The sequence below is a fragment of the Choloepus didactylus genome, chromosome 5 (genome assembly GCF_015220235.1).
Source record: "Choloepus didactylus isolate mChoDid1 chromosome 5, mChoDid1.pri, whole genome shotgun sequence".
Classification (NCBI taxonomy): domain Eukaryota; kingdom Metazoa; phylum Chordata; class Mammalia; order Pilosa; family Megalonychidae; genus Choloepus; species Choloepus didactylus.
Genome location: NC_051311.1, coordinates 76,188,835 through 76,211,945, shown reverse-complemented (window position 1 = coordinate 76,211,945; position 23,111 = coordinate 76,188,835). Strand labels below are relative to the sequence as shown.

Sequence of the window (23,111 nt, the reverse complement as noted above, 5' to 3'; positions counted from 1 at the left end):
ACTTTGAGCTCTGGCCTGGAGGATCCCTTGAGAGACCAGCTATATCTCCAAGGAGGTATTTTCAGGCCTCCTAATTTTTTTTTCTGGGTGAATGGAGACCCAAGATTATGCCCACCAGGAATACAATAGCTTGAGCTGTTTTCTAACATGAGCCTCTCTACAGTCTTCTGAACTCACATTGTTTAGCCCTGCATCCCTCTAAGTAGCAAACATTCTCCCTGTTGGCAGGATGTGGGCCATGGGATTCTCCATACGCAGATCATTTATTCAGAGATATTAGTTCTGGGGTGGGGAGAGGGGGGGTCCTTCAAGTTCAGCTTGCTCCATTCCTGAGTTTATCTGGGAGGAAAATCTCCAGAGAAGTAAACTTCCTAAGGTGACACAGAGAGTGCGAGTAACATGCTGGGATAAGGACTCAAGTTTCATAACTCTGAATTCATTTTTCATTTCACTGTGACACTGGCTTAAAAATTGGTTTCAGTCCTTATTATCTGAGCTAGAACTGTTAAGTGAATTCCATCTTTATTTGTGTCTAATAAATAATTTTAATCACACTTTAATCACATTTTCAAACAAATTTTGTTCCTCTTCATCCTTTCAAGCCTCAGTTTGTTTGTACTATTTCATGTAGTAGCAAATCAGGGAGTTTCTTGTGACTCTGGAAATAGTCCCAGCAATGGGGTACACACAGCATTCACATACCATGAATATAGGACTGTGTTTTTCCCAGTCATTCCAGGGATAATTTTTGTAAAGGATTTTACTTCCTAGGTTAATCTGGGTATCAGTTACTGTTGTTTTCCTTTCCAAATTAAAAAAAAATCAGGTGATATCTGTCAATGGTTCCGTTGTAAATATTAAGAGAACATGCTGCTTAAAACAGATTAGTGAAAACCTTAGAAGAGGAAGGATTGGGAAGCTGAATTTTGTCCTTGAAAGTTAATAGTTCTGTGTTGTGGTGAGGTTTGTGTTGGTTTGCTGTCTGCAGATCGTCCTATTTTTGGAATTTTCTCTACCAAAAAGAAGCTGCATTTTTTTTCCTCTGAATATGTGTCTCCCCAGACTAATGTTACCAGTGTCTTTGTGAAAATTGTCGTTATTGTTTGAAAGATATGAGTATGTCCTCTTTCTACTGAGGCAAGATGACAACTAATTCTGCAATGGTTGTATATAAAATAAGTGCCCCTTCAGAATAATACAAATTTTATCAATTTTTTTTATAAATTGCAGCCAAACCAGCAAACTCATCTATTGAGATAGAGATAACAGGTTATGGAAAAACATAATACATAATGAAGACTCACTGGCAGGGAATTTAGTTCAAATTACTCAACAGGGAAAAAAACTTAATATAAACCTGTACATTTCTAACTCTAAAAATTGTGTTACAGTTCAATTGCTAAAATATTTCCCTTTTTCCTTAGTATGCTCATTTTTGCATTCCATAGTTAGGAGTTAATCAGATATATTTATATACATTTTTGTAATGGTGTTTATTAGTGGTTCTATATCTTTTGATATAGTCTCTATCAGGATATATACATATATGTGTCAGAAGGCAGAGAGAGAAAGGATAATGGGCTTGGGAAAAGGGAGAAGGGTATTTATGTGAATCATGACCTAGTAATTGACTTGATGAACAGCAGTCACATTCATACCCTTCTGGCTATTATCATACAGTAAAGAATAAATGATGTTTCATCTGGTATGGGTATGCATGGAAAACATCAATGTTCCTTCTCTCTCCTTCATGGCCGTACATGATACTCCAACATGGGCAGTGCACACAAATCCAATGCTCTTGACCACAACAGAAGAGAGCATTTAAGTCAAGTGCAAATCCACTACAAATGGAAAGCTAAATCAAAGCAAATGTGGTGTTGACATTTTTCTATGAAGAACAAAATAATATAGAAAAGTTCTCAGATAAAATATTGATCTAAAAATAATTTTGAGGATAAAATATTGCCACTGTAAACACACTATGAAAAATTATTTTCATAGTGCATATATTTATACATATAATTTTGAATCCAAGATTTATCTTAGCTGTACATTTGCCTAATTTAAGGAAGTATTTTGAAATATAGTTATCTACTCTTGAGAAAGAGTATATATGGAACATTGTAAAAATGGTCAGGGTAACACTGGCACTGATTTTAATAGCTTAAAAGTGCAAACAACCTAACTGCCCCAAACTAGGGCAATGGAAAAATAACCTGATTTATTCATAGGATGGAAGGTTAAACAGCACTTAGAACAAATGAGGTAGCTACACCAGTATCAAGGGAAATAAATATCAAAGACACAATATGAAGTTTAAAAATGTTGCAAAAAGGATGGTATGATACCATTTAGGTAAAATTCAAAACCTTTAAAACAATTACATATATATAGATATTCTAAGGATGCATACACACATAATAAAAGTACAAAGCATACACAAAATGATACATATCAATAAGTTGTAATTTCTGCACTTATTTATTTTTAAAAAACAGATAATGGTGAATTATTGGCATACTGTATCTGGGTAAGAGGTTAGCGGTTTTCTTGTCTCATCTGTATGTCTGCTGTAATTCAAACTTACATTTAAAATATGGCTATGTGAGATGAAAGAACTATGGTATTCCATGTTTGTGATCAGTTTGGAATTCTTTTTAAAGGTTTGAATCTTCCTTTGTTACATTCAGAGCCTTGGTCTACACAGTTAATTTGAAATGAATTGCTGCATATAAAGCACAGAATGGACAGCTATGCCAAGTCAGTGGTCATTTAATGACAGCTGTTTAGAGGCTACGATTCCTTGTAGGGATGTGAGGAGATGAAGCTGATGTAGAAAAGTATGGTCATCTCTTTATAGAAAAGATAGTGTGGGAATGAAAACTAAGCAAATTAAGGGGTGAGGGAGAGTACTGTTGAGCCATAGTAGGGGATCAGTCAAGCTTGAAGTATGGAACCAATTAGCATAATATCATTTCCCTTCAGGGTTTAGCTTCAGATCCCCCATTTCACTTGGTCCTCAGAAAGCAAAACTGGGGATTATGTGTTTTTCTCATTTGAAGGTAATTTAGCACGATGGGTAAGAGCTAGACAACCTATATTCAATTCCTTGGGTTCAAATCTATTCCTATGTACTTAAGAGAAGTGGTAATATATTTGATGGGAAAGGTGGTTAAGAAGTCAATTAGGACCCTGATAGATGGATTTGAGAAACACAACTTTGGCCATCCCTCACTGACTCACGGGTATTTGAGGAGTTCATGAGTCACTGAAAACTGGTTCAAAATTTATGTCTGCTGGGAAGCTCCTTCCTTGAAGTCCATATCTACTCAAAACTGGGAAGGGAATGGCATCTGAGGTGGCTGACTTTACATGTCCCTTGTGCTGGCATGTTTCTCCTTTCTTGTTGCCAGCTCCCATTTCCATGCTTGCCTTGAGAAGCTATGTTCATTCTGCAAATAAAAATGCTGTTGAAATTCCTATTTTGAAATTATATCAACTCACTCTCTTTGACCTCAGTGAATATAATAATGCCAAGTCTGCCTCCTAAAGTTGTCCTGAAAATCAAATGCAACAATATTTTGTGAACTGTTAAGTGCTAGGTATATGTTAATAATTAATAAACCATTCCAGAATGGATAACCACACCTTTACTTTATAGCCACTATTTGATTTTTCAGTAAAAAGTATTCAGACATCCATCTTATACATAAACTTATCTCCACATGACTTTTATTATGACCAAAAATCAAATCTTATTTCAATGTATCCCAATATTTAAAATAATGTTAGGTATTTCATATATGGCATGAACCTCTGTGTAAGCCTATTTCAAGTCCTCTGCTAGAGCTGAAAGTTCTCATGTTGAAATTGTGAGACCTTTGTAGTAAAGAAAAGTGAAATTTACTCTCTCTGCTTTTCCTTTTCTACAGGAAGTCACCAAATCAGTGCAACCTCTTTTTATGGGAAGAATCATAGCTGCCTATGATCCAGATAACAAAGCGGATCGCTCTATCGCAATTTACCTCGTCATAGGCTTGAGTCTTCTCTTCATTCTGAGGGTCCTGCTCATGCAACCAGCTATTTTTGGACTTCATCACATTGGAATGCAGATGAGAATAGCAATGTTTAGTTTGATTTATAAGAAGGTAATACTTCCTTGCACAGTCTTCATGATACCTGTAGTGGTGTCATATTTTAAATACCATCAATTAGGCAGTGAAGCTGATATAAATAAGGAATAAATGTTGAAATCAATTTGGTAATTGATGCTGATGAATTACATAGCAGGGATGATTAATATTGTAGTTTTCCTTGATAACTCAATTCACTTCAAATGATAATTATTAAGCAGCTTCTATAAACTGCCTATAGGTTTCACTTTTGTTTTTGTCACTAGTCATGTCATTTTTTTGAATCCATGATTCCACGTTAAATGACTCTCACAATCTGTATAAAGGTTATTGCCAAAATACCATCTCATGGTAAAATGCCATACATGCTTATGTTCAATAATAAGAATATAATCTGTAATTGTTAATGATAACCCCATAAAAAAAGTTTCTACCTTAACTAGTTGTAACATAATGGTGGTATCCACTGACTTATTTTGAGTTGTATTTTTGTCATCTTATGAGTCCTGCAAATTTAAAATTTTTGGAAAAGCACATGCATTGCAGCCATAAGAACCTAATCCACTTTTCTGAATGTATCATCCAGAAAAGAGCCCATGTTGCTGGAGCATGATGTAGGTGAATTCAGCCTAAGACTTAACTACCTTACAAACAGAATTTGAAGCCATGAAGGTTGTCATTCCCACCAACCTGAGTCAACACAATGGGTGACTGCTTGGATCTACCATGTTATTATAGAAAGCTGTTTTTATTGAATCATTTGGTTATGGCTTTATCCTTTTTTTTCTTTCCCCAGTGTAAAAAATTTATATACTTGGCTTATAAGGTCCATTGATCTGAAATCCACCTCTAGCAAATAATCCATAACACTTCCATAATATACCTGCAAGGTCAATTGTATTGTAAAATCTTGATAGCCATATTTTATTGTTCAAAAAAGCCTTTTATGGAGGCAGGAGAAAAAAAAATGGAGTCCACAGTTTAATCAAATCACCATGGTTGCACTCATATTGGTTTACAAGTATCAGGAAAACATGGGTGATAAAACAACAAAATTTTTATTTTGATCCAGAAATTTATATAAGTGAAGAAATTGTTAGACATTTTTTGGAAGATAGAATCTACACAACTTGGATATCAAATAAAGCTGAAATCTGTTAAATAAATAGTTATAAAAAGTGCATACAATCATAATGGTTCTAATAGCTAATGCTTTGCATGCCATGCTTCTAAGCTATTTAGGTATACTGTCTCATTTGATTGTCCCCAAAACCTGATATAGAGGAAACTAAGACCTAAAAAGTACAGAACAGTGCACAAACATTGCTTCAAAATTTCTAAAATAGATAAAGTACAATCCCTGAAGTAGAGGGTTTACCAACTATTAAGGAAAATAAAAGAAATACTGAAATAAAAGTAGTACAGCTGATTACAATACACAGGAAGAAAGAAGCATGAAGTGCTCTGGGCTAAAGGGGAAGTGAGATCAAATAAGGAGCAAGTTAGCTTGTAATTAAGTCCATTTAGCACAAATATGGCATTGCACGTGCTTTCTGACCCTGAACGCTTTGATGAAAAGTTAGACACTATTGTATCTGTCCTTCTTTCTCAACATTGAATATCTGTGTTCTTACCCATCTCTAGCCACGCCTATGTCCTTCAGGGACATCACCTCCAGTAAAGGCAATGGGCATCTCCACCTGGCACTGTTTTAGTCCCTAAAATCAGCCTTGTCTTGCCTCTTCTCAGGCCTCACCCTATCCCATAACTGGCTAGTTTCATCCATGTGGCAGGCAGTCAATAACCCTTCCTACAATGTGCCAGATTTTGTAATAGAGCACCATTTAGCTTTGTTCCAAAATCAACAAATATGATACATTCGAATTATACTTTAGATAATGGATCGCAATACAAGCTAAATTGAATCTGCCTACCTGTGAATTTCAAACACACAGAAATAACTAAAATCGACAAATATTCGCTAAGTGCTTACTGTGCATACAGTTCTATTTTAAGCCCCACGGAGAACTCAAAGTCACCTGAGGCCGCGCATGCTATTAAGTCATGTGTAATCCAGCTCAACAGATTCTTTCCCCTCATATTTCTCTGATAATGTATTGGAATTAACTGCCTTGCTTCCTTCCTCATCTCTGCTTATTTAAAACCTTACATTATTTGAGATCCCTCACAGATTCTACCTCCTCAATAAAAGATTTTCAGATTTTTCTAATCAGATGTATGATCTTTACCTTAATCACCCTATTATTTTGTACTTTCTTTAGCTCATTTATCTTACCACACTGTTGTTATTTATGTACTAGGTTACTTTGAGGCAAGATTTATGTTTAATAAATCTTAATAATAATCTCTGAAGCATCAGACAAGGTGATTTGCATCTACCAATTGCTCAATAAATGAGGGATTGAACTGAAACAAGTATTAAATGTGTACTTTCCAATCAAAGCCATCTAATGGCAAATCAGTTCTTACTAAATTATACAGGCAAGATAGGACTGTGCTCTCTCATAATAATAATCAATTTGTCTACTTAACAATTCTTTTGCATATGCAAAAAGTCATATTTTTCTTTGTAAAATTCAAGGATTTTCTATTGTTAATAATATAATTTTTCACAAAATTATTAATGATTCAACTATTCATAATATAATTTTATTGATCTTGATGGTAATTTTATTCAGTAGAGTTACTATAGAACTGCATGAAAAATTTAAGGCCAAGGTTTTAATCTCAAAGATCACTGACTTTTGTTCTATATTTCTTAAAAGTAGAAGAAAATAAAAATAACAAAAATGTGCTATATAAATGGATGTTTAAGTACAATATCATTGTCTTTGTGGAGGAGAAAACATATGTATTGTTCTCTAGATGCTGGAAAATAAAACTACTAGAAGTCTGCCAGCATAATATGTGCTGTGAAGAGAAATGTTTGTAAATCTGAGAAGACACCAAGCTAAATGTGCATAAAATAATTTTAATTACTGATACTTAAAAGTGTATGCATAGTAACCTAATTTCTACTGCTTTATTTTAATGCTACTTTTAGGTGTATTTGACTTCTGTTTGTTGATTTTATCTAACTTCCCTTTTTTTCTTTTAGACATTAAAATTGTCAAGCCGTGTTCTAGATAAAATAAGTATTGGACAACTTGTTAGTCTCCTTTCCAACAACCTGAACAAATTTGATGAAGTATGTACCTACTGATTTAATATTTTTTTATTATTGTTATAAATAATACAATCCCAAATGTGGAGTTTTCCTGGGTCAGATAAAAGCAGTAAGTGTTTCAGTCATACTCATTCTTGTATTCCCTATTTCGGAAAACTGAGAAAGCAAATAACCCACAAGTGCCAGTCTGGGTATAACCCAACTCAAAGGTGTCTCAGTTTGCTGTATATTTAGTAAGGTTCTTCAAAATTCAATCCTTATCAGATCTTGCCTCCCTCTAATTCTTTAAATCAGTTATTTACTTTGGCTGAATTTGATACTGTGAGTAATTCTTGTTCAGTACTATCTTATTCCACAAATAAATGTAAGGTCCTTGAGGAGAGAGAATGTGTTTTATCTATCTTTGCATTTCTAGTAGTTAACAGTATTGAACCCACAGTTAGTGCTAAGGAAATTACTGTTGAATTGAGTGTACATTCATTCTGAGTATCTCTATCAGATGATGGAGTTATAGAGATGTGTATTTTGAGACTCTGGGGACCCCTTTGTCCTCTTATGGTCTGTACCACACTTCTTGCTTTATTCAAATAGAAGCAAGTTATTTAAAATCAATTCTTTACAAGCTATTAAGATATCCAATCTTAGTTCCATTGGAATAAAAATGCACAATTAAACTAAAAAAATGCAGTGAATTGAAATTTGTTCCTTGGGAAATCCTAGTCTACATGTTGAGTATTTGTCCTCTGTGTAATGAAAGCCTAGATTTTAGCAAAAACCTTGAAGTGTTTGATTATATCAGCTCACTATGTTTTCGCTATGTTTTCATATTTAATTGTTTGCTTGTTTTGGGGTGGGGGGGGCAGTAATGAAGGATAAAATCACACTTGTTTTTGCTGTGATTTTATTTTCCAGGGACTTGCACTAGCACATTTTGTGTGGATCGCTCCTTTACAAGTGGCACTAGTGATGGGACTGTTCTGGGACTTGCTGCAGGCCTTTGCCTTCTGTGGACTTGCTGTCCTGATTGTCCTCGCCATTTTTCAAGCTGGGTTTGGGAAAATGATGATGAAATACAGGTAAAAAATCTATTTTCAAGCTTGAAAGTGCTGTTGATCAGATTTTCAAAAAGCCCAGGACTGCTTTATTCACTAAACTATAATTTACTGGGTGTCCTGAAAAAGGAACTTTTTAGTGGTGTAAATAATACTTCCTATATCAATGTAGTATTCTTTGTTTGACAACCTATAGAATCTCTTTGTAAGTAGGGTAAGATTCAGTTCATTTTTATGTATCATAAGATTTGGGTAAAATAAATAAAATATTTATGTGAATTGGAGGGAATGCTTAAATTTCGTATAGAGTTTATTGGCTCTTTCTTATTCTGGCACATAGATCATTACACCAAAGCTTTGGTTACATTTTATTACAGCATGAAACTGTGATGCCAGTCACAGTTATGGCAGAAGACTTCTAGAGTTTGTCAGCTAGAGCATGACAGAAAATGTGTGCAGTCTGGAGTCAGATAGCTCATGGCTTAAATCCCAGATCACACACTAGTTATGTGACCTTAGTTACATCACTTCACCTGACTGAGACAATGTACACCTATCCTATTCGATCATAAGGAATAGGGACAGTGTATGGTATGAGTCTAATACAGTGTGTGGCACATAGGAGGCATTGACTAAAGAATAGCTATTGTTTTTGTTACCATTAATTTGATATTAAAATGCATGCCCTTCTGATAAATTAAAAAAATGTGGCTTTTCTTAAGAGCTTGAGCAGGTCTTAGTGAATAATTTGACTTATTTTTACTAAATATTGGATTATCTATCTATCTATCTATCTATCTATCTATCTATCTATCTATCTAATCTATCTATCTCTACAGAGATCAGAGAGCTGGAAAGATCAATGAAAGACTTGTGATCACCTCAGAAATGATTCAAAATATTCAATCTGTGAAGGCATACTGCTGGGAGGAGGCAATGGAAAAAATGATTGAAAATTTCAGACAGTAAGTCATCCCAGCAATTTCAATGTCTATAGCAATTTATAGTTTACAAATGTGTATGCCACAGTGGATTTACAGCTCATAACTGAGGTTCCTGGCAATCAAACAGTTGTGTTAATTGATATCAATATTCATGTATTAGTTGCATGAAATAATTATTTTTATAGGCTATAGTTTTGAATAGTTGATCATATGTGTCATTTTCCCCTACAAGGATATTTATACATTGCGAGAGAATCTCTTGTACATATTTATAGCTGCTTAATATATGTTATTTAATGAAAATAATGACCCTGATGCTGGAGGCTGATTAAAACCTTATGGACCTGTCAGAGTAACAAGTATACCATTCTGAACCAAAAAAATGACTCTCTTATATTTCCCTTAATTTATGTGTCATAGTTCATGACAAATGAAAAAATAACCCTCTATTTGTTTAAAATATTTGTTCTTCCTTAAATGAGGTATAATGACTCAGTATAATACCCATAAATTGTTCTCCTACATACACCACTTGAAAAGATATTGGTTTAAGTAATGAAAGCCCTCTCGTGTGATAGAATCAGTACTTGGCACCTTTGTAGTCTTATTTCACCTGAGATATCCTTTCTTTCACTGATTAGTAAAGATTATATGGAGCAAAACAGTACAGTACAGGCTGAGATATGATCACTGAGCTAATCTTGAGCAAAATTTAAGCCAGGACATTTCTGTGGCCGTGAAACTGTTTTTCTTTAGTCAGATTCCGTGTTGTACAAACTGCAATCACAAAAGGTTCTAGGAGATGCAATGAGGGTGGATATATTGTGTCAGGGAAGTTAAAAGGGGCCAATACTTTCGGGACATATATTACGTGAGAGTTTCACAGGTTAAAAATATACTTAAAGAAGCATACCTTTTTGGATGAAGTGAATATAGGTTGTCAGGAATTCAGGCTGCTGCTTCCAGTAGACAGTAGTAACTGAGCTGCAGGTGTGTGATTGGAAAAACAAAGAAATGCTGAAATCTCAAGTCCTTTGCCATGTAAATAGAAAGAGTAAAAGAATATTTATTTCCCAAACATACTTATTGGTCATCTGTTTTATTATACCTTTCAAGACAAATCCAGGAAAGGGATTGCATTTTCTTTCCAGAAACAATCCTTAAAGATCTTGGGGGTAATTGTTTAGTTGGTAGAAGTTGTTTTCTTTCCTTTTCTTTTCCTTTCTTCTTCTTCTTCTTTTTTTTTCATTAACAATGAGTGCTCAATCACATTTATCTTCTTGGGAGTCACTCTTACGCTGATAAGCACAGGCATAGCAAGGCCTTGAGGAAGTTATCAGAAATTTTCTATCCAGTTTTCTCAGGCCTCATGATAAACTCAAGGCCAGGTCATTCTTGGTTACTGACATTTCTTGACTTTGTTTTTTCCTCTCTTCCTCAAAAGATGAAATCCATCCTTTCTACTCATATTTCTATTTCGCCAATTCTAACAGCAAATGTCTAGTTGTTACTTGTATAATCCAGTTCCTTAATCTGGCATGAAATTGTTACCCAAAAAGGCTGAGAAGTGCTGACATAAATATGGGAAAGCAAGGATTGCTTCTACTCAAGAGAGCAAGTATAATGTTTTGGAAGAGATTTCAGGATGCACTTCAAAGGAGAGATTTCCTTCAAAGGAGAGATTACCACTGTTGAATGGGACAAAAGGTTGTGCAAGGCTCCTTGCAAAGCTACTTTTTTATTACTCTTTGGTAATAAAGTCACTTTCCATTTTTTTATAAGAAACTGATAAAATCCTTTGATGACTCATAAAACGTTAGTGACTTTATTATGGAGAGTACTGCTTTCTTTGTGGTTCTGATAAATGTTCTTGGTCTTTTTTTGTAGTACTGCTTTTTCTTATTGTTCTTGACTTTCTAAGATGTTTCATCTTAACAACAATTTGACAAATTTGATAACATTTTGTAAACAGTGGTTTCTAACATTTTATTAATATCAACCTAGTCAATATCATTCTTTTTTCTGTTGAAGAGAAAGGAAACGTAGATTCCAATTAAGTGCCACCCTCCCTGCTGTGTTGTCTTTGAATCTTGACAACACACTACAAGGGAGGTGTTAGGACCCCCTTCTGTTGGTGTGGAGTCTATCAGCTCAGAAGGAAGAGCAACCTGCTTAAGAAGGCACAGTTAGTAATTGGCAGGAGTCAAACTCAAATCAGATTCCAAAATCATAATCTGTCTTCTATGCCATAATATTGAAATAGGTAAACAGACCATGAATCACAATCTAGGTTAGGCATGTTGGAAATCCACTTAGTTTATCGGTGTGCTCAGGTTTAGTTTTTTTTTTTTTTTTTAAATGATTTCCTCTGATCTTTAGCACTTGAGAATGAAAATTGCTTTTTTGAATGATACTAGCACACAGGACTAGTGCTCCAATGCCATGTATCCCCCTTCCCTTGCACTAAGCCATGGCACAGCTTTTACTTCCTTCCTTGCAGAACCCTCTATTTGTCTGTATCATCACTGCTCTTTCTGTATACAGGAGCTAGATGGGAAGGATCATGAGTGATCCCAATTTTTCTGGCTCCTGGAAGAGTGGAAGTGAGGTTGAAGGAAGCATTGTCTTCTGTTCTCAGCAACTCCTGCATCCTGCATGTGCCTCTCCTGCATCCTGCATGTGCCTCTCCTCACTCCTCTTTTTTGTCTATTGGAGCATATATATATATATATATATATATATATATATATATATATATGCTAAAAATAGTTCACATTTGCAGTTCAGACTAGAAGATTGAAAGTATAATATGATATTATTGCAAATAATTGTACTAAAATGAAAGTGACAGAAAGGATACAGTATCTACTCATAATTTTTCAAAAACCATCTACAACAGAATCACTTGGGTTCTTTTTTTGAAACATTTTTATGGTAATAACAAATACACAGTGCAGAATTTCCCATTTTACCCACATTCAATTGTATAATTCAATAGTATTAGTTATATTCACAATATTATGCTACCATTACTGACTTCCATTACTCCTACTTTTCATCACCTGAAACAGAACCTAATCACCCATTAAGTTGTAACTCCCTCTTCCTGCTCAGCCCCTGGTTTTCTATAAACCATTTGTCTCTATATAGTTTGCTTTCTCTAGATATTTCATAAGTGCGAGTTCATACAACATTTGTCTTTTAGTGTCTGGCTTATTTCACTGAAAATGATGTTTTCAAGTTTCATTCATGTTGTAGCATGCATCAGTACTTCATCGCTTTTTATGGCTGAATAATATTCCAGTGTGTGTATATATATATATATATATATATATATATATATATATACCACATTTTGTTTATCCATTCATCTGTCAGTGGATATGTGGGTTGCTTTTTTCTTTTGGCTACTGTGAATAATGCTACTATAAACGTTGGTGTCCCTGCATTCAGTTCTTTTGGGTGTATACCAAGTAGTGGAATTGCTGGGTCATATGGTAATTCTATTTTCAATTTTCTGAAGAACTTCCAAACTGATTTCCATGGTGGCTGTACCATACTGCAGTGCCACCAGCAATGTATAAGTATTCCTATTTCTTTGCATACTTGACAACACTTATTATTTTCTGTTTTTTTTTTTTTAAATAATAGCCATCATAATGGGTATGAAGTGGTATCTTATTGTGGTTTTGATATGCATTTTTCTGATGGCCAAGGATGTTAAACATCTTTTCATGTGCTTATTGGTCATGTATATGTCTTCTTTAGAGAAATATCTATTGAAGTCCTTTGCCCAGTTTTAAAATTGGGTTGTCTTTTTGATATATTGTAGAATGTTACTGTAGGCTCATTCAGTCTCTGGAACTGTATTTTTAACAAGTTTCTTAGGTGAGTTTTACACATGCTAAAACTTGAGAACCAGTCTTCTGTGGTTTATTATATTATTTTAGTGTTTCTCAAAGTCAAGCTAGAATTTCTAAAGTGTTAAGAATCTATTAGGTAAACATAGGATAGTCTTTTTTCTTTATAAATTTTGCAGCATTCTCATCATTTCCACACTCAATTACTTAAAACACCAACCAACCAAAAACCAAAAAATTATCAGTCTCACTAATCTTTCCCAGTTAATAATGGAGTAAATAAAAAGTAAAAATAATGTAATAACAATGTTAATAATAATTAATATTATTAATAACAATTTTTAAATAAAGTTTACAGATATTATGTCCAAGATATTGGTAGGTTCATTACTGTCTCCCTTTCAGGTAAGATAACTGAGGCCCAGAGAGGTTAAGTAACTTGTCCAAAGTCAGACAACTACGTAGTGTTGAAACAGGAACAGAATGCCAGCAGAAAGTTGCTAGACCCCCTGTTTGGATTCTACATTCCAAGATGCTTGATATTTTAAAAGTAAAATAGCACCTGAATCTTATTATTTGTTTATTTTTTAATAGAACAGAACTGAGACTGACTCGGAAGGCATCCTATGTGAGATACTTCAACAGCTCAGCTTTCTTCTTCTCAGGGTTCTTTGTGGTGTTTTTACCTGTGCTTCCGTATGCACTGAACAAAGGAATAGCCCTTCGACAGATACTCACAGCCACCTCATTGGGCGTTCTTCTGCGCATGGCAGTCACACGGCAATTCCCCGGGGCTGTTCAAACGTGGTATGACTCGCTTGGAGCCATAAACAAAATTCAGGTAATGTACCAGAAGTATATGCATCATATACAATTCTTTTTAGAACATTTCAGAACTTATAGATAAACTCTCTAGAGATGAATTCATGGTCAGACCTATCTAAGGCATCGCTTTGTCTCTCAATGTCTACATGTGGTCTAATGAGCTCTTATAATGAAAGCCTAGTGAAATAAAAGGAAGACTTATGAGATTTTCTTAAGTCAAACAAATTGAAGAAAATATTGATTCTGCAGTCTTCAGAACTTTATTCAAGTACAGAAACAATATTTTCTTCAATTTTGGATCAATAGATTGGGAGTTTTGAACTTGGCAAATGTAGAAAAAGATGGTGGGAGATTCACCAGGAAGTGATAAAACTGTCCAACTACAACTGTGAATGTTCAGCTTAAAGTATTCCAAGCATTTTCCCTGGAAAGTATGATGGATGAGTATGGCATTTTATGCCACATTAATTACTTTAAAATCCCAGCAGTACGGATATAGCTGGCAACTTTGAAGAGAAGTTCTAAAGTTCCCTGTTGATGAGACTAAATTGACACGATGCTAATTGAATCACCACCATGAACTTGTATGTGGTTATAATTTTCCATAATTTATAACTAGATTAATATGTTTTTATTACGTTTGTTGGATATTTATTTAAATATTTATCCCACAAAATAAATCACAGTAGCATAGATTAAAACAAGAATGAAGAGTGATCCACTTTTAGGTGGTTTTCCCATTATTTAATATAGGCCAGAGATTGCAAATAGTGGCCCATGGACATAATTTTGGCCCACATTCATGTTTTGTTTGACCTTTGCATTAAAAAAAATTGAATTAGTTGCCAGCATTTAAAAATTGGGAGGTGTCACACACACACACACACACACACACACACACACACACACACACACACACAGAGTCATGCTTTCAGCCATTTTTGAGAATTTGAATATCCAGAATTTAGGGCCCTTCTTCCCCACAGGCTGTGGCAACTGCCCCCTCAGAGAGGGTCTGTCCCCTCTGGTTCAGGTTCACCACAATTTCCACCTACCCCCCATCCTCTGTTATGTCACTGCCTGACCCCTGAAAATATCTGAGTTTGAGATCTATTGATTTGGACAAATTAGTGGATGTAGCTCAGAACCATAGTAGCTCTTGGAATAATCTTATTTCCTCTTTTAACCTTATCACAGCTGTGTGGGAGAAAGAGCAAGAGAGAGAGTAAGAGAAAGAAAAAACAGACAGACTGGAGTCACTGAATAGGAACACAGACACAGAGAAACAGATCTTGAAAGCAAAACGGAGAGGAAAACCAAAAGAGAGATAGAGATAGAGAGAGATTGAGAGAGAGAAGAGCAGAGAAGAAAGTAAAGAAGCAAAGCAAGGACCAGATTTTTAAAGTTATGTCATTTGATGAAACTTCAGGATGCATGGGCTTCATTTTTCCTTATGCTTCCAGCTTCCCTATGAAAATTCCTGCAATTCAGAGTTTCTAATAGAGCCCTTCTCTTAGAATCTCTTAGAATACCTTTATTTAACCCAAAGAAGTGATGCTAATGATGCTCCTAACAAGGATGGTGCATAAAGATGGAGACATTTGTTTTCTCTCTGCCCTAATGTTGAATTGAGGCACATTGGTGGGTAATTAGGTGCTTTTTAAAGTCACACTAAGTTCAACATACAATAGAACGAGGAAGAATAATCTGTATATTAAAAGATAATATATAAAAAGTTTTGTAGAATATCATGTTTACAGTGTGCATTTCAAATATGATAAATACTTGTGCTTTGCAAATTAATTTCATAACTTTGTTATAAAATTATTTCATTTAGAAACAATTTCTAATTTAATTCATAAAATTCAAATCTAGGATGCGGCACTATTATGGTATAAAATATATGTAAAAATGCATTAATGTGATTCTACTCCCAAAACATGCTTTTTTTTCTCTCTTTTGTAAATAGGATTTCTTACAAAAGCAAGAATATAAGCCATTGGAGTATAACTTAACAACTACAGATGTAGTGATGGAGAATGTAACAGCCTTCTGGGAGGAGGTCAGAGTTTTAAAAATTAGTTTCTCTAAATACTTAAGTATTTTCTTCTTTGTGAATCTGATTTTCATTCTAATGGGCAGTTAAGTTAGAATTATGGAAAGTGGAGGGGGGACCACTTTACTTATTTTATAGATTATGGATTTTATAGATTAATAAGTGGAAGCCCAGAAATATCAAATACAGTACAGATGTCTCTTAATTTTTTTCTAAGTCAACAATTAATTTCACATAACAAATTAGGAAATAATACAAAGAGCATGCATTTTAAAGCCAGATAGAGCTAGTTTGAATCCTGGCTCTGCCATTTGCTCTTTGTGTAATCTAGATCAAATTACTTAACTTTGTGGAGGCTCTAATTCCCCAACTGTAAAATGAGGAATATTAATAGTTACTTTGCAAGTTTGTTGTGAGGGTTGGATGAGGTCATTTATGTAAAGTGTTCAGCAAAGTAACATGCACCAAATAGTTGCTCCATAAATGTCACCTCCTCTGACCTCAAGTTCCAGGTCAATGTGCTTCAATCATTGAGAACACCTCTTAAGTCCCTATTTCCTGTCACATATCTGGTGAGTAAAGGTAGGAGTTAGGAAACCAATTTCCAATTTCTAAATCTTTCACAATTTCTTAAATTGGATTTATTTATATAGAGAACTTGATCACCAGGGCTTCAGTTTATTTTTAAAGATATAGGTCAGAGGGTAATTCTTTATCTAGCAAAATTACATTGTGGAGAAGTGTAAAGAGCAGATTTATTTTGCTTCTTTGTTTTTAGGAATTTCAAATGCCCTCTGGGCATGAAGGGAAAATAAGAAATTTGGCATTTTCACTACTGCTTTCAGATAATTATTTTCATACTCTGGTACAAAAATCTTAATTTCACTCTCATTCCATCTAAGAAAATAGGTGACTTGCTTTGTGCAATTACTTGTACCAGGCACATAAGGACTTTACATGTCTTTTCTTATTTGATTCTCACAACATACTTTGCCTAAGTTATATTAATATTTCCATTTTATTGATAAGGTAATGGAGGCTTAGAGAAGTTAAGGGACTTGCCTTAGGCCACACAACTGGCCAAGGCAGAAGCTGGACTTTGTACCCAAATTTCATACTAGTAGAGCCCTTGCATGGAACCACTGCCTCCCATCAGGCTGTACCCTCCTCTTCCAATCTTTGTCACCTGTCAAACTTCAAGACAGTCCTTCATAGTATTTATTCAGGATAGTGGTGCCTGTCAAACCTGTGACATCATTTCAGAGACTTAACCATCCACATGAATGATCCTTCCAAACTGTCCATAGAACTTCTATTTTCCAGGAAATTCTTCAGAAGCTTCCTCTCATAGCAATATCCTGAGCTTCGTTATCACCTGGACCTACTCTGGTTTGGATATGTCGCACTCTGAAATCTCTCTCTGCTGAGATTTTCCTACCCCTCTATCTCTCCCAGTCTCTTAATCCCATCTTTACTGCTTTTCTATTGACTTTTCCCTGTTGAGCCTCTTCTTGTTTACAACCTCCACATACTCCAAGACCAGTCACTTCAGGTCTTCTCTCAGCTGCCCTCTTAATCACGTTTTCTTTTGCTGAATTTTTCTCTGCAAAACATTCACTTGATCAGCTCTGGCAAGGAAGGTGCTACTTGGGAAACTCGTATACTCTAGTGAATTGTAAATTTTATATACTTATAGTTTCAACCTCAACTGGAACTGTAACCTTGTTTGCAAAATCCTTTTGCTTGCTTTAATCAATTCCCTTTACCACTTTCCTAAAATCTATTCCAGATTTTTACCACTTTCCTAGCCCCCTTCCTCTCCCTGCACACACCTCTTCCAGGGTCTGCTTACCCTCAGCAAGTGGCTTTGCTTTCTACAATATACAGAGAAAACAGAAGTCATCATCATGTATGAAGGCCCCCAGCTTCTCTCTTCACTCTTGTAATTATCTTTTTCTCCTTCCCTCCTGTCTCAGAGGAAGATGTATGCTTCTTCCTGCCCTTGACTGAATGATTACTATCTTGCTTAATTTTCTCAGAACCTGGGACCAGCAACTATTCTCTCTCTAGAAGCTTCAACATCTTTCAATCAACTTCTTCTTATGTTCAAATATTTTCAAGTTAAAAAAATTCTTCCCTGATTTATTGCCCATCTCAATCTCATCTTCTAAAACCTGTCACTTCCCTTCTCTTCACTGTCAACCCTGTCTTCACTTCTTTACCTTCCATTGGGGATTGCAGTCTGGATTCTGCCCTCACCAGTCTGTTAAAACTGTTCTCTTCTTTAGCTTCAGTGACCACTGTTTCCAGATTATTTTACTCTCAGACCATGACTTCTAAGCCTGTCCTGCCTGCCACTTCAAAGATGATGGACCGCTGTGTCCCCATCTGTGCCTCCTTCTAACATTTCATGCTCTCTGTGGGTGACCACACCCAGGTTAGCTGTTACCATTGTACTGATGATTCCTTAATATAAATCTCTGGCCCAGTTTTCTTCCCTGCATTTCACGCATGTATTTCCAAATTTCCTGGAAGCTCCACAAGAACTTCACCTGTATCACACACCAAGAATCATAAACCCACTCCTTCCACTTTGTTCTTTACTTTATTTAATGTCATCACTGTCCACCTGGTCACCAAGGAGGCAAGTCCCTGATGAGTTATATCACTCCTCCCTCACTCCAAACCTGTGAGTAGGTAAAATAATTTCTATTTATTTATTAGGAATTGGAGGCTTAAGGAGTTTAAGTAACTAGAACAAGATTACACAACTAGTTATAGCAGAGCTAAAATATCAGACTAGGATTCGCTGACTCCAATGTCCTTTCCCACTCACCATATTGCCTCTTCTTTAAAAAAAAAAGAAGAGTGACTACTGTTCTACTCTATACTGAATGATTTCACGTATATTACTTCATTTAATGCCTTCAGCAACTCAGGAATCATAACCATTCCACTCACTCACAACTACACAGGGCCCAGAAACATGAAATATGGGCAACCTCACTAGGGATAAAAGAAATACAAATAAGATCCACAGTGCGATTCCATTTCACCTATAAAATTAAAAAACAACAACAAAACAAACCAAACAAGCAAATAAAAATAGTGTTGATAAGGGTTCCTGAGCATTAGCACTCTTGTGCTTTGCTGGAGGAAAATTTGGAACTACTTTTCAAAAGACTTGGATTTTTCCATGCCCTTTGCCTCAGCAATTCCATTTGTGGGAATTTATACAAAAATTATGTGCATGCTCCAAGATTTATAACAAAGTATGTGCATCAAAGAATGATTGATTAATTTTTTTTAAAAAAAGAAACCACCTAATGCCAAAAAATAGAGAACTGTTTAAATTTGTTATGATTTATCAATACTCTGGATATCCACACTATCTTGCAATTAATAATTATATTTAAAAATGCTTAATGGCATGTGAGAATATTTATGATTAATTATACATCTGAAAAGCAGGTCAGAAACCTTATGTATTTTTCTTAATTCTGTAAAAAAAAAAGATTGTATATGCTTTTACATGTATTTATGTGAAAGACTGGAAAGATATCAATTGAAATGTTAAAGGCTGTTATTTCTCAGTGGTATGACTATGGGTGGTTACTATTTTCTTTTTTCTGCTTGTCTGTTTTCCATATTTTCCGAACTAAATGTCTTCTCTAATGAGAAATTAAAGTTATCAGTAACAGCAACCTTCCATTGGTCTCACTGCTTATTGGATAAAAGTCCCATTTCTAAACATGGCACACAAGGCCTTTAATAACCTGGCATTGCCAACTTTACAAAGGATACTGTTTGTCATCCTGTCATGCACACCTGACCCATCCTGAGACATATTTTGTTCTTTGAAGTCTAAAGCCTTGCCTATGCAGATCTGTCTTCCTGGAATACTTCTACCCATTTCTTGGTCTCATGAAACCCCTCTTAAACCCTTCATAGTCCAGCATGTGTGTTGTTTACTTGGTCAAGCTTCAGGCTGAATCATTTGCTCTCTTTAATCTACACCCATAGGACTTGGCTTGGTTTTTGGTTGTCACACTAAGAACGTTGCTGTATTAATATCCATTCATGTTATTCTCCCTTTTGAGGTTTTTGAAATGTTCCTTAATGTAGTGATGGTGGTCAATAAATGTCTATTAAATATATTAATGAATAAATGAATAACAAATGCCTTATTTTTAAAACTTTTCATTGACTACTTCTTAAAGCACTGATTTTAATTGCATGATGCCTGAAGGAGATGTTAGCCACCATATTATAATAACTCAAAGCAATGGTTTTTAAACTTCATTGCTTATGTATGCCCTAAAAGAATTTTGTAAAACTGTGTATGCCTGGCATGTTTTAAAGATTATTTATAACTTTTCAGCATAGGTTAAAGTGATGGCAAAAGATGTCATTTCCTACTTATCGTCTGTATTGTCTAAGTGTTTTAAATGGATTTTTGTCAAAAACTAGGAGATGCAATTTCAGTGTGTTCTATTTATGGAAAATAAATGAATTGGTGAAGTCATTTCTCACTGTCAAGCCAATCAGCTAAATAAGACTTGCTTTATACCAGGAAAAGTGTCTTCATTTTATAACAAGAAAACATATAATTAAAATGCCTTCTCCCCCAACTCATTTCAGAAATCTAATTCTATGTTAGATAAGACACATGGATTGCCTAAATAAGATGAAATAAGATGCATCCCCCTTCAATATTTCTTGCTTTGCTCTTATGAGACATTCCTCTAGGTCCCCATGTTAGTATCCCGGAGTTATATATACTCCAGCTAGTGGAACAAAGGAAGACTCAGGACTTGGGAAAAGAGAGTCTCTGCTAAGTAAAGTAAGGGAAGGACAATTGTGAGAGAGGGAGTGGGAAAGGAAAAATGACAGCAGGCAAATTCTCAGGCAGATTAATTTTAGGAAAGAGTACATTTGAATATTTAGGATCTGGAAATAGATTCTCTTAAAACTATGTGCCAGTTTCTCACTGGCAGTACTTTCAGAGGCTACTTTCTTTGGTTTGAAGACCACTGCCCTAAAACTTCCCATGGTGACAATAGAGAGGCAGGAAATTTCAAAAAGGAATTCCTTCTTTCCAGTTACTCTTAGCCAACAGAATTTATTTGAACCATGTTGTAATCTCATCACATTTATACTCAACAGTAATTACTTATCAAAATGCTTTGAGCTTCTCAGAGTTAGGTGTTACCAGCGTGACGGAGTAGAAGTCACATTTGGGTTGTGATCCCACTCTGTGGTCTACTAATTATGTGATTTTAGTCATTTAACCTCTCTGAGTCACAGTCTGCATCTTTGAAAGATAGTGATTACAGTATCTACCACATATATTATGCTGAAGATTAAATAATAATATTTATGCATTCAGCTTATAGGAGAAGATGAGTAATATATATGTTAGTTGAATCTTTAATTTGAGGATGGGTAAATTTCTGAGAAAGGGAAATCCTGTTTCCATTAAATATTATAGTTACGATTCTCAAATGTTTTGGATCATGTATGTGCTATAGAAATCATGTGCTATATAATTATATATTATAAAGTGTGGATTATGTGCCATGTGCTTTTCAAATTAATCATAGATAAAACAAATACATGTTGAAAATACCTGAAAAACCTGTCTTTTATTTTTTATGTGTCTTTACAGGGATTTGGGGAATTATTTGAGAAAGCAAAACAAAATAATAACAATATAAAAATTATCAATGGTGATAATAGCCTCTTCTTCAGTAACTTCTCACTTCTTGGTGCTCCTGTCCTTAAAGATATCAGTTTCAGGATAGAAAGAGGACAACTATTGGCGGTTGCTGGATCTACTGGAGCAGGCAAGGTAGTCTATTTTATTTCTCATTAGTAAGAACTGAATTTGGCATGCATTTCTCCTTTCCTTTTCTAGTTTGTCTATAATATAAGAAACTATTTTAGATAATTTCTTACATTGAAATTAAGGAAATGCTTAGATATGTTTTCCTTTATAATATAAACTGTTCCACAATAGTTGCCTGTAGCTTTTTGTTTCTTTATATTATTTTAAATGACTTTTTTCTTCTGTATCTTTATATCTTGCATAGCATTCAGCAGTGTGTTGCACATGACTGGCACATAATAACTTTATTGAACAAATAAATCTTCCATTTTTTCAAAGTCTTTGGCACAAATATTTTCTCAGAGCTGATCCAGGAAAATCATGGCTTAGAGTTTACCTCAGGAACAATGTAGGCAAGAGGTCCCCATTTTGGTGACATTCCAATTCTGGAGAATAGACTCAGACTTGCTTATGATATATTATGATGAAATTATTGAGTGAGATAGTGTTTTGAAGAAAATAAATAAGAATGTTAATTTTTTCAGTATTGGTCAACCCCTCCTCCCCTAAAGATTAACTTATCAGAAACCAGAGATATTTGGAAATAAATCTGACAAAAACTAATAGTTAAGAAAGGAAACATGACTAAAGGCTCAAACTTTGTTGTCAGAGGGCTAGGGAGAAAGCTAAAGAGATATTTTAAAAAAATATCTTCAAGGATATGGACTATGGTTCAGATAATGATAAACACTTGCTCTCTTAACTCTCAAGGAAATAAATTTAAATGGCATGAAGAAATCAAATCAGAGAAGAATGAGCTTCTTGGCATTGGAATGGGCAACTAAGGATGACAAGTATTTGCTTTGAAAGTCTATAAAAATAGGTCCATGTTTTCATTTGACTGTCATTTTAGTTGTGGTACTTTCTAGAAATATAAGAAAAAGTTTAAGGACCTCTTCATATTCTTCAAGATATTTTCTAGAATTAAAACAGAGTACATAATAAAGAAAGATAAAAGCAGTGCTTCTATAAGATAAAAATGTAAATGAAAATAGAAAATAAGAAAAACTCCTGAAAGACAGTTATTTATTAGTATCTAATACGAAGAACCATATTTTGATGAATTTAGTCAGACTTGGGAAACAAAATGCCACAGAAAGTTCCAATCAATGAATTTGGTTTCCACAATGCTAGTAATAAAATATGCTTAGTGCTCCTCTAGAT

General features: G+C 34.8%; 1 protein-coding gene across 1 annotated transcript in view; it reads left to right on the top strand.

Annotated features, from left to right (window-relative positions):
* The window catches only part of CFTR (CF transmembrane conductance regulator), a 193,250-nt gene that overhangs the window by 43,401 nt on the left and 126,738 nt on the right, over positions 1-23,111 (top strand). The window contains exons 4-10 of the mRNA XM_037836310.1: positions 3,936-4,151; positions 7,255-7,344; positions 8,236-8,399; positions 9,215-9,340; positions 13,774-14,020; positions 15,974-16,066; positions 21,729-21,911. Coding sequence (XP_037692238.1) covers positions 3,936-4,151; positions 7,255-7,344; positions 8,236-8,399; positions 9,215-9,340; positions 13,774-14,020; positions 15,974-16,066; positions 21,729-21,911 — 1,119 coding nt within the window. The remainder of the gene's footprint in view (positions 1-3,935; positions 4,152-7,254; positions 7,345-8,235; positions 8,400-9,214; positions 9,341-13,773; positions 14,021-15,973; positions 16,067-21,728; positions 21,912-23,111) is intronic.